The 20,634-nt window shown below is 40.7% G+C and overlaps 1 protein-coding gene across 2 annotated transcripts in view; it reads right to left on the bottom strand.

The window, feature by feature from the left end:
* Positions 1 to 20,634, bottom strand: part of NUBPL (nucleotide binding protein like) — an 864,344-nt gene that overhangs the window by 85,854 nt on the left and 757,856 nt on the right. For both annotated transcript variants that reach the window (XM_044073881.1, XM_044073880.1), the window contains exon 9: positions 14,872 to 14,992. In XM_044073881.1, coding sequence (XP_043929816.1) covers positions 14,872 to 14,992 — 121 coding nt within the window. The remainder of the gene's footprint in view (positions 1 to 14,871; positions 14,993 to 20,634) is intronic.

The following is a 20,634-nucleotide window of genomic DNA, read 5'->3' as shown; positions in this document are numbered from 1 at the left end:
CTCTGGGACTATTTCCAGAATGTGCCACTGTTTTCAGCTGGAGAACACAGAGGTTTGTCAGTTCCTCAGAAAATACTATGGGCTGTTACAAAAGGAATTTCCAGAACCTGCACCCATTCTTCCAATTCTGTCAGCTCTGGAAAATGTCTCTCGCTGCCTGCAAGTCTCCTAAACTTTATACATTCAAAGTTTTTATACTCCCATCCCAAACCTGACCCGGCATTATCTTTGGACCCTGGGCCTCCTAGGTGTTACAAACTAACACAGTCATGTGGTGCATCAACAAAGAAAGGGAGAAACAGGTCCTAACTCCTTTACAGAGTAGCCATGTAAGCTTGGGATATAGCTTCACAGCACAATATCACTCTGCAGACATCTTAAATTACATTACAGAAAAATCTGCATGTCCGGCAGATTAAGGGCAGACCCTCAAGAATGGAAACTAGATCGGGGGTATTCCAAGATTTGAGCCATCTATGGCAGGTTCCTCAAGTACATCTCTTTGCCTCCTCTCGGAATAATCAGTAGGCAAGATTCTGCTCCAGAGCTCCATGCAAGAAAGCCAGGAAGACAGATGCCTTTTCCTATCCTTGGGCAGGAATACTCCTGCATGCTTTTCCACCTCCTTCCACTGACATCCAGGAGGAATTCTCCCAAATCTTTGTAATAATTCCCTTCAGGCGCATGCCATAGTAGTTTTTCCTTCTTTTGGAAATGGCCAGGAGCAATTTACCAAAAGCTGCCTCTCAGAATAGATCTAGTCACTACAGATCCTTAAGGAGAACAAAAATAACCATACAGAATATTATATTCATAAAGTAGCAGGTAGTATTATATGGACCAAGCTAATATGGGACTGGAGAAAGGAGATTCTTCCAATAGAGAAAACTACAATTAGGGGTATAGAGAAGAGGCAAGATGAAAACTGGTAAATGAACCAAGGTATTGGGAGCAAATAGAGAGGGAAAAGCAATAGAATGGAAAAGGCCAAAAAAAACACTTAAACTGCAGGCTACATACCACCGTGCCTATCAAGGACTGATTTCAGAATACAGGCAAAGAGACAGGAATAGGGGAATCCTCAGTGAAAGACCAGAACTGGTAGAATTTGTAGACGAATCCTGAACAGAAGCTGTTAAAAAAGGGATAATTAGTAGGGCATATAACATTTTCATAACTATAGGGATCAATCAGGGGAGATTAGACAGGACTGGGAAGAGAAACCGGATAAGCAATTAAAGAAACAAAGGGAGAATATATGTATCACCCCCAAATATGCAACAAAGTCTAGAAGATTTAGGATTTTTGCTTGGAAGTGTTTGCATAGATATTTTTTATATCCCAAACAGGCTCCAAAGAAATTTTCCTCAGGTAGATAGCAAATGTTGGAGGTCTGATTGGGAAGAAAGAGGCAGTTGGGAACATATTTTTGGCAGTGCAATGAGTTAGCAGCCTTTAAAGTTCTCCTGCAAACTACTCAAAATAATGGGTAACCAAACTGGCATAAATAAAGGAATTATTTTTTTTAACTTTGATAACAGAATCGGAATTCCCTAGACGTATAGTACAGCCTTGCTGAGTTTAATTCTGGTGATTGCCAAAAAAGCAATTACTAGAAAATGGAAATCAAAGTCTAAACCAAATGTACTAGAAGTAATGAATATAGTAATAGAAATAAAATAACTGGAATTGGGATCTTTAGAAAAGGGAAGGAGCAAATTACATAGAAAAATTGGAATTGCAGAAACAATACATGCAAAATGTTTTAGAGGAGATGCAAGGTTTAAGGGATAGCAGGAACTGAATGAGCTTTGTAATGGTGAAATGACAATGACTACAAAGTAGACTATACATGATATATAATGCTTGCAATTGAAAATACTGCAACTGATCTTTTGGCCTGCTTGAGGTGAGGTAGCTTCCCCAGACCCATTTCAGTGTGCACACCTGCAACACACTTGGTCTTACCTGCATCATCGCAGCTCGGACCCCCACCCCCCCACCCCCCACAGCAACTGCAACATTGCCAGATAAAACCATTGCGACGGTCCGGTTTCTCCCTACAGTTATTGCAAGCCAAGAATAACACTTTTAATACCGATACCTACCATACAAGTCTGCATAGGTGACTGGATATTTACAGTTCTTGTTATTAGCAGATGAGGTCCTTAACAGTTATGTTTTAAACATTGTGACTGGTTATTTATATTTCCTTTTACAGCACATTTGTTCATTTTACTATTTTTTAAACATTGTTTTGGCTGGCGTGTACACCTGCAAGCCCCCCCCCCCCCACCTCAGGCAACTATAGCTTTGTCTATTGCCACTGGGTGGCATAACTTAACAATATACTTGCTGTATCTTGTCCCAAGTAGATCTGCCTCCACACTGAATACTTGTAAAGTAAGGCAAGTATCATTTACTTGGTGTATTTTGTCCCCCAGATAGATTTACCTTTCTTTGTATTAGTTGCACACCAAGGCCATAAAGTAGTGTTTCTGCAACGATTACACTCCTAATTTCCTGCTTCTACCTCTTTCTTGCTTACATTTACATTACAGCTCCAAGGCCTCCACTTCTTATGCTGATTGCTTTTCTTTGCAGCCTTCTGTGAGGGGGCGGGCCAGATCTCTACCTGCTTTTTCTGGTTATATCTTCCCCCATTTTGTATCTCCCTTGTCCCTCATGCACATTATCTAGTCTATATTAGTGGGTCTACTTGAGCGGCGCCATTTTGAAAGTTATCTTTTGGCCTGCTTATGGTGGGGAAGCTTCCCCAGACCCTTGTCAGTGTGCACACTTGCAAGTAAGTGCCTGCAAGTGTTTAAGCTCTTCTTAAATGTTTGTGGTGCACCTGGTTTAACAGGCATGTTTATTTTTTTTCCAACTGAAGTACTTAACTAACTTTATGTAGTCTAGGGATCTAACTGACAAAGTTATTGCTTTTACTGCAGAAACTGTTTACTGTTACTTATGCTGTTATGCTCACAATAGTCTAAGGGACTAACTGAAGCTGTGACTGCTTTTACTGCATAAATTGTTTGCTGTTAAGTATGCTGTTATGCTTACAAGGAATTTGGCTGGAGACTTGTGTTATGTGATGCATACAAGTACAGTAAACAAGTGCTACATTCTCCATACTTTCCTTACCTCTGAGCTTACCTACCTAACCACTGATTGTTCTTCACAGTCTTGCCTTCTTCCTTCTCCTTGGCTCTACCCGCTCCGCTCTCCCTGCGGGCTCACTCTGCTCACCTACCTTACTCCCAATTCCCACCCAACCCCAGTGCTCCTACACTTATTCTAGTCATAAGTCCCCTTTCCTCTGTCTCACCCAATCCACTCTGATCTCCTGATTTCCTCACTATCCCCTCCCCTCCCATCCTCCAATACTCTCTCTGTCCTCCCCCATCCCTAATCCTTAAAGCTCTAGATACACTTCCATACTCCTCCCTCCTACACTTTCACCAATAATCCTATTACATCCTCAACACCTAACCCCCAACTATTCCATTATACCTAAACCACACCATATCTCTTCAAACCATTCTCATCCCTTCCCTTAGCCTACTACTCCTAATACCTCCATACCATGCTACCTCCTATTCTTCTTACAAACTAACCCCTTCTTTCCTATCCCCTCTTCAACCCACCATCACCCCTAACACACATCATAACTCTGCCACATCTCATTTCCACACTATATCCTCCTCCCTAGTGCTTCCAAACCCACTTCTCTGCTTTAAACTAAAACTCCTATCCTCCTCAATGAAACGTCATGTTCCCAAAGCACTATTGTACCTCCCACCAAACTCTAGGAGCAAATCCAAACCCCTGCTCTCATTCCCATTTAGCTGCCTATGCCTAGCAGGAGACATGCATCCCAACCCAGGACCTAGTACCAGCAGTAATCCAGCTCCCCCCATTACCACCCATACTACCAACCTTAAATACCTCAAGATCTTGACCATCAATACCCAGAGTCTAAGAAACAAATCAGCCTACTTCCACGCTTGGCTATCCCATACCCACCCTGACACAGCAGCTGTCTCTGAGACATGGCTAAAACCCAACATTTCAGACTCTGAAATACTACCCCCTGGGTTTCAAGTACTTAGGACAAGACTGCCTAAAAAAGAAGGGTGGAGGAGTAGCCTTAATCTACACTAGCCTACTCTACATCACTCCCTACCAAAATCCTATTCCACAGTTCAACAATGTTGAACTAGTCATAGGAAATCTCAAACTAAATAACCAGAAAAGCATTTGTGTTATAGCCCTCTATGTCCCCACTGGAAACAACATTAACACACTTGAGGAAATTCTTCAATGAGCCTCATATAATATCAAGCTTGAGACATGCATCCTAGGAGATGTGAACATTGACTGGAACAAAATTACTGCCAATAACCCCACCATTTCAATCAATCTATATAATTTCACTCAACTCACAAATGCTATAACCAGACCTAATAAAAATAACCCCACAGGCTCCATACTTGACTGGATCCTTGTCTCCCACCCAAACAAAATCTCCCACACTGGCATCTTATCAGACTCTATCAGTAATCACTTACCAGCCTTCATCCACAGAGCAACCCCCTCCTCTCCTCATCTACACCAATATATCCATACTAGGAATCTCAGCAACTCTAACCCTACAACTTTTTCCAATTCTCTCAAATTGATAAATTGGGACACCCTAAAAATTCTACCTCTGGAGAGTGCTGTCAAATTCTTCAACTCAACCTTCTTAGAAACTCTTAACTCCCAAGCCCCTCCAAGAATAAACCGTATAAAAAACAATTCCGCCCCTTGGCTTAGTAAAGATACCAAAACACTCATGCAACAAAGGGACAAGACCAGGAAACTCTACCATCATAATAGGCACCCTGACACCATTCTTAAATATGTACAACTCCGCAACTTAGCCAAAAAATGTATCATACAAGACAAAAAAAGCATACTATATCAAACTCCAGTTTAACCACTCCTCTAACCCCAAACTATTCTGGAAATCCATGAACTCACTTCTCAAACCCAGGCACCAAAAACAATCCTTGCCCTGACACTAGTAAATTTGATCCAGAAATAGCTACTCTGTTCATCTCCTTCTTTACTAACTCTATAGCAGAACTCACCCAAGACATTCCCAAACACCACCTCCCCCCAAATCAAACCCTCTGCCCAATCTTCCACCCCAAACTCACCTCAAACCCATCCCCACCTCATATATAAAAAAAATTTCTCTCTAAGCTGAAGCCTTGCTACAATTCCCCTGACAATATCCCCTCACTCTTTTTAAGAATTGCAGCAGACGTCGCCATCCCCATTAGCATACTCAACAGATCCATACAAGAATCATATGTCCCCAAACTGTGGAGTGCAGCCTTTATCCTACCCCTCCATAAAGGAGGCAAAAACAATAACATCTCCAACTTCCGACCCATAGCAATTCTCTCCCCTATTTCAAAAATTCTTGAAAAATGCATCCACCACCAGCTCATGCCATTCATTACACATAACCAACTCCTCACCCCAACACAAAATGGGTACCGTCCTGGCCATAGCACAATAACAGCTCGTCTCTCTTTTCTAGACATTGTAAACCATGCCCGTGACTCCGGAGAACTTGTATCCACAGTCCTCCTTGACCTCTCCAAGACTTTCGACATAGTCTCCCATAATCACCTTCACCATCTTTCCAATCTTAACCTCTCACAAAACACCATTACCTGGTTCAACAGCTACCTCTCAGACAGATCTCAGGCAGTAGAATGGAAGACTGGCACCTCAGCCTTCCTTCCCACCCCACCCGGGGTACTCCAGGGATCCATTCTTGGCCCTATGCTCTTCAATATCTTCATTAATGATTTCCACGCAGCCATTCCTAACACTAAGATAGTACAATATGCAGATGACTCAACTTTAGTTTGCTCTGCATCAAACTTCCCTGAGCTCCACACAAAAACTCAAACTGCCTTCTCAACTACTGAGAACTAGATGCTCCAAAATCACCTCTCTTTGAATGCCAACAAATCAAAGATCCTTCTATTCTCTCCCTCAAAATCTATCTGCCTAGACAAAACCTCTTTCAAGATTACAAGCCTTGCCAACTCCACTATAGAAGTTGTTCCTTTTGCTAAACTTCTTGGAGTTACTATTGACGAACACCTAAAAGTTGATATCCATATTCAGCCAAATATAAAGAAAACCCATCAGAAACTTGGCATGCTGTACAGAAACTCCCACTTCTGTTTATAATCCAAACCGCCCCACTGGTCAGCTTCTCCTATCCTTTTCCGTTGCCAAAAAATGGAATTCTCTCCCTCCATCTCCAAGAATTTCTGAGAATTCTGAACATGTCAAAACCCAGCTGCATTTTTACCTCGCCCAAAAATGGAAATGCAATTGCACTCCACCTACCTAACCTGCTTAATACATAAATACTTTATAACACACAAAGTTTGTCCTTCCTTACACACTATTGGTTAACCCTATCTACTGCCTTCATGCTAATGCTACCTCTATACCACTGAGGATTTAAACCTCTGTATTAATTTAACTCATGCTAATATTCATGCATAAAGAACTCATCCATGCTAATGTTACTTCTATATCATTCTCAGATGAGTTAAACCTCTGTATTAATTTAACCTTGTACTACTGTTCTCAACTACTAAACATGTAAATATGCTTTACATCCTTCTCCAAGCTGCTGTTTAACTTTTGTTTAGTTTTTGCTATTTTGTATGTAAAATTTGCTTAGTTTGTTTCTGTTTCCACTATATATTCTACTTCATATTATGGAGCTTGTACTATTATTGGAGCTTTTCTCCCTGGGCCTCCACTGAAAACAGGCTCTTTGAGCCCAGTAGACCTCCCCAGTTATCAAACTGAAATAAATAAATAAATAGGTCAATATGGTCAGTTTTCATTTATATAAATGTATGACTGCCCATGTCATACATGATAATTCAATAAAGATGTTTCTTGTTTTAAAAAAATTACATTTGATATGCTAGGAAAAAAAACGGATCTAGTCACACAGGATCAGGGATGTCTGATATACTCCAACCCCAATCAACTTCAACTGACTGCCTGGATGACAGTCTCAATATCTTTTCAGCACCTGTTTAATGAGGACATGCATCAAGTACTAATGGAGGCAAGAACTACTACTAGAAAATCCTATATTAGTAAATGGAAAAGGTTTTCTAATTGATGCTATCAATAAAACTAGCACCCATTCAGATATAATTGTTTTCTGGTTTTATAATATTTGTGAGAGTTACTGTCCTATGCCCTTTATTACTCCTCTATCAAGGTTCATTTATCGGCCATTTTGGCATGTCTGCCCATGGATTTTCCTCATGTGAAACTGTTTTTGAAAGGGGTTTTGCATAAGATGCCTCCAAGAAAACCGATGGCCCCTCCTTGGGATTTTAATTTTGTGTTACAGAAATTAAAACTTGCTCCATTTGAACCAGCTCATCTGACTGACTTGAGTTTCGTAATGTGGATGATTGTTTTACAGACTACTCTGATATACGTAAGAAGAGCATCTCAGATGCAAACTCTTAAGGTGAGTCAACCCTAATTTTCCACAGAGACAGTGCTTAATTTCAGAACAAACCCTTCTTTAATGCCTACAGTGATATCCAAGTTTACTTTAAGCCAAACTATTCATCTCCCAGTTTTCTTTCCTGAACCTAAAAATGAGGAAGAAAGGATATTCCATACCATGGATGTTCACAAAAAACTCAGAGTACTATCTTAATAGTGCTAAATCTTTCAAATTGTTGGATCAGTTGATCATTTCTTGTAAAATTAATAAAAAAAAATTGAGAAGAGGGGACAACCTACAGACCATTTCCAAATGGTTGTTTTCAGGCTATTATCTTTTGTGATACTCACTACAACAAAACTATTTCAGGCAGGGGGTCAAGACCCTCTATACCAGGGCCTAAGCTTCATAGATTCTTAGGTGGTTACTGGGATATTGACCTGAAGGTCTTTATAAGCCTAGCTGTGTGTACCCAATATAATACTAGAGAAACTCAATAGATCAGATCTTGCCACAACTCGAAATCTAAATTAGCAATGACTGCCCATTTCTAGGAGGGTCACAGTTGAAATCTGCAGCTGGAATTTATGGTTTCCCATCTAGTCATCCAGGCTACAGTTAAACAGGTTCATAGAGGAGATCTGTTTGATATGAACTGGTAGCCTTCTCCTGAAGAGTGACAACCTCTGACAGACATATCTGTAAGGTCCGTAGAGGTGGTGACCCTTGTCCCATTTAACTTGCAGATGTGCAGCATTTCCATTAGGTCTGGATCCAAGATTGCACTGTAGGCCAGACACAAGTCTTCTCTAAGCAGTCTGTACTCTACTGAGTACAGTGACTTCAGTCTATCAATACATGACATGTGCTGGAGACCCTGAATTTTCTTGGTTAGAAATCTCTGAGGTCTCTCAAGTTGCTACAGGTGCCTGATAAGGTACATACCAAAGGGAGCACTGTACTCAAATACTGGCTTGAATAGGGTTCAAGGGAGATCTGACTTCTTTCACTCTTGAAGCAATGCTTTTGCTAATGAGGTGTGAGATGTAGAATGCTTTTCCTTACCACAGTAGACATGGGGTGGTCAAAGTTTAGGCTACAGTCAACTTGCATTGCCAAGTTTCTCACTACTGAGTTGTTACTTAATGTATTATTATTTACATAATCGTCTGCAGGGATATAGTTTTTACTGAAGGGGATGATAATGCATTTTTACCACCGAGTTTGAGTCCATAGCTTTGGCACCAATCATTGGTTTGTGTAAGTCCCTCGAAGTATATTGACATTGTTTGAGGATTCGGTGGTTGCACTAATTTTCAGTTGTCAGCAATCAATCACAGCCCCTCTGTTTTGGCCTAAACTTCTGTGAAGTACATTTCAAACAATAGGGGACCCAGCACTGAACTCTGTGGAACAACAATGGTGACAGGTCTGCTGGATGAGGTAAAGTCCCCAACTTTAACAGACTGCGATCTGTCAGTGAGCCAGTTAGCAACCCACCTAATGACATAAGGTTTGATATTCAACTGGGACAGTTTAGCAGTGATGGCCAAATGTGGGATTGTGCCAAAGGCCTTGGCTAAGTTAAGGTAGGCTGTATGCTCAGATCTGCCTTAGTCTATGACTCTGGAGATGTTGCTGAAAAAGTCCACCAGATTTAAAAGGCATGACCTGCCTCTGATAAAACCAAACTGTGTCAGATCAAGGATCTGGAGATCACCCATATCCTTATTTATAAGGTCCATGGTGATTCGTTCCATGGCCTTACAGAAAAGGCTGGTTAATCTTATGGGTCTGCAGTTCCCAGGGTCTGTTGATGTGCCCCCTTTATGAAGGGGATGACAGCTGCTGTTTTCCATTCAGCAGGGACAAAAGACAGTACTCAGGTGGAGGATGAATAAAGTACCTAATGTAATTACTAACTCACGTTTCAGACTACTTAAAATGCAACCTGGGATGTCATACAGTCCCACAGAGGCTGTGTTTTTAGCTTTGGAGAGAGCATTAATGACTTTCTCTTTGTAGATGCATGGTTGGGGAGATGTAGAAGGAATGGTTTGTGTAATGTTTGGAGGGGACGGGGGGGTGAAATTTTTGCCAAGCCTGTCAGCTAATATGTTAGTCATTTTTGCAGGATGAGTGTGTTTTGCCATCCACAGTTAGTTCAGCACACGTCTGGGTTCTACATTTTAGGTTACAGATATAGCTGAAGAATGCCTTATGGTTATCCTTAGCTGTGGTTGCTATTTTTTTTTTCGAAGTTGCCCTTAGAGGATTTTACAAGTTGCCTTACTTGTTTGTTCAAGCAGAGCAGGGTGTTCTTCCAGTGTTGGGACCTCTCTTTTTTTATTCTTAGACAGCAACTTCTTCCTCTTGTTGCATAACTTATTAATGCTAGATGCCCACCAGTGAGGGTTGTTTTTTCTTGACAATCTTGTCATGATCCTATCAGGTACAGCATTGTCAATACAGTTGTATAAGTGATTGTACAGGGCATTTGTGTATACTTTAAGTATAGCTGTCAATGCAGTCTGTGGAGATTATTTACGCCATCCCTTAGAAGGGTATACTTAGCTTTGGTGAATTCTTTTAGCCTGATTTCACCTAAGAGGGGTGCAGGTGTTATAGCCTCTTCAAATGTGCCTGATTTATGATCAGATTTAACTACTGAGGGTCCTATACTTGTAGTGGTGCAATGGCCACCCATGTTGGTGAGGACCAGGTCGAGAATATTTGCGCCCCTTGTATGGCAGCATACTCATTTTTCCAGAGCATTAGTGTTAACAAAGTTCTTTGTACGAGCATGCTGGTACTTGTACAAGTTTCCCAGTCAATGAAGGAATAGTTAAAATTGCCCATGACTAGAGTGTTTGGTTGTAATTTAATTGACTCAAGAAGGTCCAAATAAGCAGAGTGGGTATCTTCGTTCATTGAAGGGGGCCTATAAATAACAATGACTTGAAGGGGTTCTTACCCACAGTTAGCTGAACTTGGAGCAACTCCATGGGGTTTTCCTGTCTAACCAGTCTAGAGGTGTACAGAGGTGTATTTATCTTTGATGAAGACGAAGCATTCTCCTCTTTGGTTCTCACACGTTCATTTTGCAGTCTAAAAGTATGGAAGGCCTTGTAGCCTTGCAAGGCCAAGGTACTCTCTGTGGCCTGAACCAGGTTTCAGTGACTGCATAGATGTCAACATCCTCCATGGAGAGGAGTGCTTCCAGAGTGTGCAGTTTCTGATTTAAGCTTCTAGCGTTTAGCAGCATAATCTTTAATTTTTTTTGTGAGCAATATTTTCACGTCAGAAATTCTGTTCTCGAGACCTTACCTAAAAAAGGCACTATGGGGAAGACAAGTGCCTTAGCCAGTAACTGAAAGCCTAGAGGCAATCGGTGAAGACCATCTCTGCAAAAGCAAAGTAGTCTATCAACCATGTCATCCCAGGCTGACAGGAACTAGATCCCTTAAAATGACACCAGAAACTAAGCTAATTGTTGAAGTCAATCATTTTTTGTTTACACTGTGGTATCACCCTAGGTGAGGGTAGAATGCTGCTGAAGGATAGGGGCATACCTGCCTGGGACACATTCAGAGAGCTCAATCATGTGTCTCTTCATATAGTCCAGTGAGTTATGTCTCAAGTCATTCACAACAACATGAACTATGACAGAGTCATAACGATATTTATTGTTGAGAGACTTCAGTGCATGTGTGATCTGACTGATCCTGGCACCCGATAGACACCTGACTGTAACCTTCTCCTTATCTAGCCTGGTGAGTCGGACGTGTGCGTGTGTCACAACGCTGTCAACTATGACTAAAAACATTTGGTTTAGATCTGCTTTGCCTTGGGTGCTTATTTGGCGTGAAACGATATTTATGTTATGTGTACTGGGTGCTGTAACAAAGTACTGTTTTAGGTGTAGCATGTTTGAGTTTGGAAGGTCTCTGGCGAGTACCTCCACATATGATGGTTTGTGTGTTGAGTGCATGGTTTGAAAAGGAGATGTAGTATGTGAGCAGACAACCTGTTCTGTGTTACTGTTCTGTGGTGCGAGACAGCAAGGATTCCAGATTTTTAGTGCAGATGCATCTCTCACAAAATTGTACCTGGGTGATTCAGGAGAGTAGAGGGTTGTCAGTGTCCATGGGGCAGCTGCTACACTGCCTCACAATACCCATGTCAATCAGGCTGGTAGCAGAAATGCAGAGAAACTGACCATTCATAATGCTAGGTTAAATTCTGTTTTCACAGTGGGGAAAAAATGGTGGGGTGTGGTATAAATGGGTGCTCTAAGCAAGTCTGTTCTAACGGAGTGCTCTACAAAGGGCCTATACTAGCAGGGTTCGCTAAATGGTATGAGACTATTATAGATTTGGTGGGTTTGGGACTGCTTATGGGGAAAAAGCACAGCTGAGGTGCTCTCTGAGCAGCTAAGCACAATTTAAGGACTTCTCGGCCAGATCACAGGCAGCTGCTATGGGAATATGTATCTACTGAAGTTTTTGCATCTATACCACCAATAGTTACCTCCACTGAGCAGTAGTGAGCAATGGTGTACGGTGGTGCACTACACCTAAACAGATGAATACAGCAGAGCATTGGCTGGTCGCCCAACTCTGAGGAGCTGTATTAAAACAAACACAAACCCGTGGCTTATGCAGCAACAGTGAGCACATTGAATTACAGAATTTAACTAATAAAAAAGTTCAAAACTGCGCCGTGTCAGCAACCTTCAATCAGATGGGTCTTAACTGCACTCTCCTGCCACAAGGGTCAGGGGGGCCCTCTCCAACATAGGATAGCCTGGTTTTTGGTGCTCAATTTAACAAACAGAACCAGATTCAGCAGGTCTAAATCTAGTCGATTGTACAGTAGACAAAAAGTGAACAAATCAGCAAGAACAGTTTTTAAAAAATCAGCAACATAGTAAAACACAGTTTTAAAGTGCAAAATACAGTATAAAATTCTACTTATGGTTAGTAGAATGCAACAGATTCCTTGGATTGCACAAATAAATATAGAAATTCTAGAAGCACCAACTAGGTCCCATAATCTTTTAAACCTTGTCTGCCAAGTATTACAAGCTTGCTTCCTTCTCTAGTTCTAAATGGGGCTTTGCTAGGATCACTGTCCTGGAACTCCTGGACCTTACCCTTCCACCTCCCAAACGTAGTACTCTAGGGTAATCTACTCATATAGCTAAGGCTACTGTAGCAGATTTCAATATGATGAACATAGTACAGTTATGACAAGTGGATGTTTGAATGATTGCTGCTTCAATTGTCACTCATTCTCTCCATCCCCATTTTTTTAATGCCAATGTGTGAATACTTATTTTTTTGTTGCTGTTGTTCTAGCACAATCCTTTCAGGGCTCAGCCTCCTACTCTCTGCTGGCAAGAAAGCTCTGAAAGGCTTAGCAGCCAAACCTTTTAGGTCAGCACAGCTTAAGAAAACTGACAGTTTGGGCACATGGAAGGTGTCCTGAAGCTTTGGAAGCTGGACAGCTGTTATATCCTTGGCAGGCTATAAATACAACTATATAGCTAAGGCTACTGCAGCAGTGATCATTGAAATTACTATTAAGCTAAATTTACTTACACAACTGTACTTTCCTTGCTCCAAAACTAAGGGACCCCCCCCTCCCACCTAAAGGAACTACATCAACTTTCTGCAGCCAAAATAATCCTCCACACCAAATCAAACTGTACTTTACACAGATCAGGCTACATATCACATAAGGGCCTCTCAAACTCCAGCTGTATTCTTAACACCTACTAACTCTGCCACCATCCCTTGCCCTGACTCTCATTACCTCACATTTCCACCCTAATGTAAACCTGAAGCAATCATGTAGAATGTACATTTCTCTCATAACTGCTGCTACATCTATTAATTGCTCTGCCATACATTTTGTTATATATAGTTACTTTGTTCTGTTTTTGATATAAATGAGTTACAGACCTTTATTTGTTTGTTTTCCTCTTCTTTCTTTCTGAATTAATTTGCCTGGGCAATATCTGTAAATGGTCATGTGTGATCTGTGTACTACCTCCATAAGAAAATGTAAAATAAAAGTATAATAAATAAAATATTATTCTGATTTTGGCTTTTCTCTTCACAATCTGTAAATACTACCAGGACCTTGCAATGTGATTTAGGTATGAAAGTCAAATATTTGTTTATGCACCTACAAAAAGACTATAGTTTTTCACCTAGTGCAAGTTATCACCCTGAAGGAGATAACCTGGAGTGTGAAGTTGATTTTTTATCATTTTTCTTTTCACCTGTTAATACTGCTAGACATTTTACTGGGCATGGGATGTGGAAACAATTTTCTCATTCACAGTATGAGCAGAGAACAAGTTTAAGTATTAGGACACCCAGGATAATGGTAGTGTAATGCCACATACAACCCTCTGCAAATCTTACTAGTAGGACTTGCATATGCAGCTCACATTTTTATTTTTTTAGATATTAAAACACATGACAACTTCCACTCAGGCAACGTTTATATTTCCTACTCTCTCTTACCCTCCCAAGACTTGCTAACATATCGCTCTGACAACAGCTCTACAACTTTGAACTTAATCTGCTAAAGGTCTGACCTCCGGCATGCTAAATCACATAGCCCCCTCTCAGACTTTCCACTTGTTTAAGCCATTTCTGTAAAGTATTATTCTATTAGTTTGCCAGGTACCACATGTATTCTCAGATGACAAGTTAAACAGGAAAGAGGAAGATGGAGCAATCTGACAATGCAAAGTTACAAATGGTCGAGCTACACGAATGCAAGCGACTCCATCCTTGAACTTCACACTATAAAGTATTCATTGAATACAAACACAATGAATACAGCTTTGGAAAATAATATTTATCATAGTGTTTGCTGTCTAGTGTGTGCTTGGCAGACTATATTTATGTTGTCTTCTGGATTGTAGCTACAAAGCATTTCTCCTTTCAGTTCTGCCTTTTTTTCTTATTAATGCCAAATATAGACATATGTTTAATTGCTGCTAGTACAGCAATAAATAATGCTGATTCTCAACAAATGTGAGAGTGAACAGGCATAAATCATGCAGTTTAAGAAAATTAATATAGGGCTCAAAGTAACCTCACTCCTCAAGGCACAAAAAAATTACATTTTGGTCAGATAATATCTGCAGAACAGACTGTAAATCAGTACTGTCTAGAGCAGGAATGCATACATATAATTTCAGAGCTTAACATCTTTTCTTAAGCAAATACTCTGTTGTGAAACTGATAAACTATCAAGGACTCCATTACTTCAAATGGACTTACCAAGCACTTCTAGTCCAAGGTGTTTTGCTAGGGTTCTTGTACCGTCAGAACCAAATATATGAGTTTTGTGTTTACACTTGGGACACTGGAACACGCTCATATTCTGGACAAGACCCAACACCTACAAAGGACAAGGAATCACAAAACAATTTTACAAAAGACTAATTATCGTTTGCATTAATTATTTTTAGCCAGCATTTTAAACACAAAACACACATTTTCTGGTTTGCATAGTACGACCAACTGAGTAATAGCATAGTAATACACTCTAAGGAATAGTCAGTAAAATTACAATGTCACATGCAGCACACAAGCCCCAGAATGCATCCCAACTCCTGGTACTTAGGGGTGCACATCTGCCAGTCTCTTCTTCATATGCTGAAACACACACAAAAGGCACCGCCTTGAGTTTGAGGGCAATCACTGTACAAGCAGAAACTAGGGCAACTATTATACAATGGTCTTACCTTGTAGAGGGGGCTTAGCCAAGGGCTACTGCTCTTATAACAGTGGTGTAGCAGAGACTTGGTTAGATATGGGACCTTATGCCTTAAAGGAGAAACCATTAACTGCTACCCTCCTCTGTCTGGTATCAAGGTATGCCATGAGCTTCTCCCATTGGTGCCTTTAGATGGCTGGTTTGAACTGATGGTGCTCATGGTAAGTGTACTGCACAATGTACTGCATTCCCAGACAATAAAAACAATGCTGCTGTGGGTATCGGCTCATTATCGGGAGGCCAGATGGACATTCAGTGACTTGCAAGTTAGGGCACTGAACACAGGAACTTCAAAAATATGTGCTGACAGTGTGAGCAGCAAACAAGAACTGGTGTAATCATGGATTAGGAATGTGCTCTACAGGTGGTACGTGATAAGGCATTCACCACTCTTAATGCAGTATCTTCAGGGGAAAAACACCCAATTGTGAATGGTGGAGAAAAATCAACCAGTTGTGGGACCCAGTAAGAACAGTCAAGGGTGATCTGAAAATTTTTCAAAATAACCTCTTCAGGGAACACCTACAAGACTACAGCTGCTGGGTATTTTAGACTCCTTGGTACAGGTTAGCAATCCAGCTATAGGCTGCCTAATCAATTTCACTAACTGCAAGGACCTGGCTGCAGACACTTGTTCAGCCTCATAAGAAAAAGTTGACAAAAATAAAGACTCTAGCTCATTTGCAGCCTTTGACTCCCAGAATGAATTTATGGGATCCCATCAGTTAATTCAATCAAATTCTGAATGAGTTTTAGATTACCTAATATATAACAGGAGCTTGCTCCATAGGTGATGGAGGCGCTGTGTGCTGATTTGATCTCTGAACAAGGACTTGGTGATCAACATTTTCTCAAAGAACTAGGTGAATGGAAGTTTTTCTTTTTGAGGAAAATGAGGTGAGAGAGAGCAGGTTCTGAAAGCTTGCATCGCTGTACTATAAAATCTATATTGCTCCAATTAAAGTTAACATATTATCTTTATGTTCCATTGTTTTCTGGCAATGATTCAACATACCATTTGCCATTTTGCTATTGAAAATGTGTTTTATTTGCCTGCAGTCATAACTCCAGTATCCCCCCCACACCAATGGCTTCCAATTCTAACTACTTGCTCACAACACAAGCATGCCTGTTAATTCCTGATCCCCTGTTTGTGAACAAAGAGCAGACCAAACTAGGTTTAGCAAGGAAATGCATGCTTCCACTACAGCTCACACATCTTGGTCACAATACAAGCACAGGACAGGCTGAGTGAACATTTCTGATCCTGTGTTTCAACTCCCTGATTACAATGCAAGTATGGGGAAGGCTAACCAGATATTCTGCCTGTGAAAAGTGGCAGAATGAACTACGTTTAACAAGGAAAGTACAGTTGTCTAAGTAAACTTACCATAATAGTAGATGTTCAAATGATCACTGCTGCAGTGGCCTTAGCTGTACATTTTATATCCTGCCAGGGATATAATAGCCGGCAGATTCCAAAGTTTAATGGAACCTAACATGTGCCCAAACTGTCAGGCAGCTCCAGCTGAGCTACCTAAAAGATAAGTTTGTGCATGCAGCCCTCCACAACTTTCCTGCTCACAGAGAGGGAGACCGTCCCTGAAAAAACAATGCTAGTAACAACAAAAAATAAATGTCCACACCCTGACAAACAAACCAAAAGTCAAGGGTGGGTGGAGAAAGGCAGCAGCTACTACAGCAGTGATCATTCAAACATTTACTGTTATGGTAATTTTACTTGCACAACTGTACTATGGTCATCTTTATCACTGCCGCAGTAGTCTTAACTATATGGGTAGATTCCATAGCTGACTACATTTAATAGGTGGAAGGAAAAGAGTCTAGGAGTCCCTGGAGAATGGAATCAGCCTTATAGTGCTTTGTAAAATTATGTCCAGAGGACCAAGTAGCAGTTTCTAGAATACTTCTAGAATCTAAACCTTTCCAAAAATCCATAGATGAAGCCAAAGCCCTGGTAGAGTTGGCCTTGCCCCTGCCTGGAGTAGTTTTACTATGGTGAGTATGACAAAATGTAATAGCCTTAGACAAACATTTGGGTATAGTCTGTTTTTACATTGGTTGTCCCTTCTTCATACATTCATAAGAAATGAACAATTGGTCCGAAGATCTCAAAAATGTAATCCTGTCCAGATAATACCAGAGTTATCTGTGGACATCCCAAGTATGCAGTATCTTTCTCCCTCATTTTTAGGCTCAGGAAAGAAAACAGGGAGATGGATAGCTTGGCTTAAAGTAAACTTGGATACCAGTTTAGGCATAAAAGGATTCATTCTCAAATAAACCCTCTTATTGTGGAAAATGAAGTAGGGTTGACTCACGATAAGAACTTGAAACTCAAATACCTTTCTTGCAGAGGTTACAGCAATCAGATTGTCTTCCATGTTAAGAACCTCAAATTAGCCAGACTAGCTGGTCCAAATGGAACAAGTATTAGCTTCCCCAACACAAAAATTAAGATCCCAAGGAAGTAACACCAGCTTACTTGGAGGCTGGTTATGCAAAACCCCTTTCAAGAACATTTTGATATGTCACTGACTTGAAAGAGGGGGAACCATTCATAAACGAGCTGAAATGAACCTTGAGAGATGAATAAGAAAAGTCAAAAAATAGTTACTTGCATAAATACTGCATATCCAGCAAACAACTAGCCCTGAATGGGTGCTGGTTATGTTGTTGAACCAACTAGAAAACCTTTTCTATTTGCTAATATATGATTTTCTAATAGCAGGCTTCTTGCCTCCATTAGTACCTGCTGCACGTCCTCAGAAAGCAGGTGCCTAAAACAAATTAAGACCCTATCCATCCAGGCAGTCAGTTGAAGATGTTTGATGTCAAGATGTATCAAACACCTCTGTTCTTTTATGAGTAGATCTATTCTGTGAGGAAGCTTGTGGTAATTGCCCTTGGCCATTTCCAAAAGCAGGAAGAACCAGACAGTTGCCTGGGCCAGAATGGAGTCACCACAAGAAAAGTGGGGTTTTCCTTCTGAATCTTCAGAAGTACCCTGGATAATAGTGGAAAGGCAGACACAAACATTCCTATTAATAGAAAAGGCATCTGCCTTCTAGGCATTCTTGCATGGACTCCTGGAACATAATTTTGCCAAGTAATTGTTCAGAGAGGAGGCAAAGAAGTATACCTAAAGAACTCCCCACAGATGGATCAAACCACAAAAGACCCCCAGATCTAGTTTTCATTCATGAGGGTCTGCCTTAGTCCTGTTCAGTTTGTCTGCCACAAAATTATGCTCTGATGGAATATAGGATGCCTGTAGAGTGAGATGGTGCAATGAAACTATCCCAACCTAACATGACGAGTCTGCAAAGAGGGTACAACCTGATTCTCCCTTGCTTGTTGATGTATCAAGTCACTGTGGTACTGTCTGTAACCAGCTGATGTCCCAGGAACGAAAGATGGTTCAGAAAAGATGCAAGCATCTACTTAATATTTATGTGCCTTCATGTCCCACACTCCTTGCACTTTTATCTCTCCTGAAACTATTCCCCAAGCAAATTCTGAAGCATCTGTGGTAACTGCCTGCTCTGGAGCAGGGAAGGAGAAGGGAAGACCTTGATTTACGGATATCTGCCATTTCCATCAAGTTATTTCTCATCTGACAAACCCAAGTACTTAGACATAAACAAATAAAAGGTGTTACTGCTGGGACCAAAGAAATTTCAGATACCAGTGTTTCTTTCTCATGCCAAAGTCTTGCCAGGGGTATCATGACAATCATACATGCCAGGATACCCAAAATTCTGAGGTATTTCCTTGCAGTGACTGAAGCTGGAAATGTTAGAAGCAGTTCTAAATAAATATCTGTTTTTCCCCTGTGGAAGAAAAGGTCTATGAACTGAGATGTCTAGTTGGCATCCAAAGAACACAATCCTGCGTGAGGAAGTCAAGAAAGACTTTTGAATGTTATCTTGGAATCCAAGCTTGTGCAAGAGATCTCTCACCCAGGTGAGAGATTCCAGACATTTTGAAAAAGACTCTGCAAAGATAAGCAAGTTGTCCAAGTATGAAAAAATATGGACACACTGTGGCCTGCAATGAGTTATAACTGGAGTAAGATACTTTGTTAACACTCTTGGTGCGGTGGATAGTCCGAAAAGTAAGGCAGAGAACTGATAATGTGATGCAGGCATACAAAGCCTTAAGAAATGCCTTAAGTAAAGCCTTAAGTCTGGATGAATAAGAATGTGATAAGCATCTTTTAAGTCTACTGTTACCAGGAAACTTGAAAGAGGAAGCAACAGACTGGAAGTGATATAATTTTGAATATGGCACCATCACAAACAGGTTTAGGAAAGAATGCTTTTTCTTAATTTGGGATTAGGAACCTCCCTGAATAAAATCCCTTCCCTACCTGGGAAGGACAGACTGGTTCCATCATTCCTTGGGATAGCATGTGATGAAGAACAGGTGGAAACAAAACAGTCTGATCTGCAAGATGAGGAATGACATCCTGAAAATGAGGAAATTCCTCCCGCTGCCATCTGTAACCCTGAAAAATGATTTTCAAAACCCATTTGTCTAAAAAAAATCTGTTGCCACAGAGAAAAATGGGGATTCAGGCTTTCTGGAAGAGAAAGAAGGCCTGGGTTGGAGGGGTTTCACAAGGTCTATTCGATATTCATTCAGACTTAGGGTGAACTTGGTTTTGGGAGTTTCAGACTTGTTTTTGGAACCTCATTGCCATATCTTAAATGTGTGTTTACCTGAATTTTGTTGATCCTGTGTATTCTGTTTTTTTGCTGAAACTGAGCAAGGAGAAAAAAAAATCCCTTGGACAATTTGGAAAAGGAGGGCTGAAAAATCTTGAGACTCCCTAGTTCAGCTTGGCCCTTTCATCATACTTTTTGATCACCTCTGCAGCAGACAGACCAAACACAATCTCTACCCAAGGGAAATTTTAAAATCTAATTTTTATCATCTGGAAGGTTCTAAAAATGCAGCCGAGCAAAGCTCCTTAAAACCGTACCAGTGGTTATACGCGTAGAAGTATCAACAGAGTCATACATACACTGCAAACAATGAGTACTGACCTGTGCAACAGAAGAAACTATTTAAAGCAGATGTTTCTTCACAAGAGGAAACTGTAAATAAAACTATCCTTGTACTTTCATAATATGTTAGAATATGAGCTTGGCAATTTAAAATTCTGAAATTCAAAGTTACAGAAGTATACACTTTTCCCCCGTACGTATCAATTTTCCCAACCTTACTAAAAAGGACAG

Source organism: Protopterus annectens, chromosome 6.part0 (genome assembly GCF_019279795.1).
Source record: "Protopterus annectens isolate FY-2018-M chromosome 6.part0, PAN1.0, whole genome shotgun sequence".
NCBI lineage: Eukaryota > Metazoa > Chordata > Ceratodontiformes > Protopteridae > Protopterus > Protopterus annectens.
Note: the sequence above shows the minus strand (reverse complement) of the source record. Positions and strands in the feature narration are given on the sequence as shown.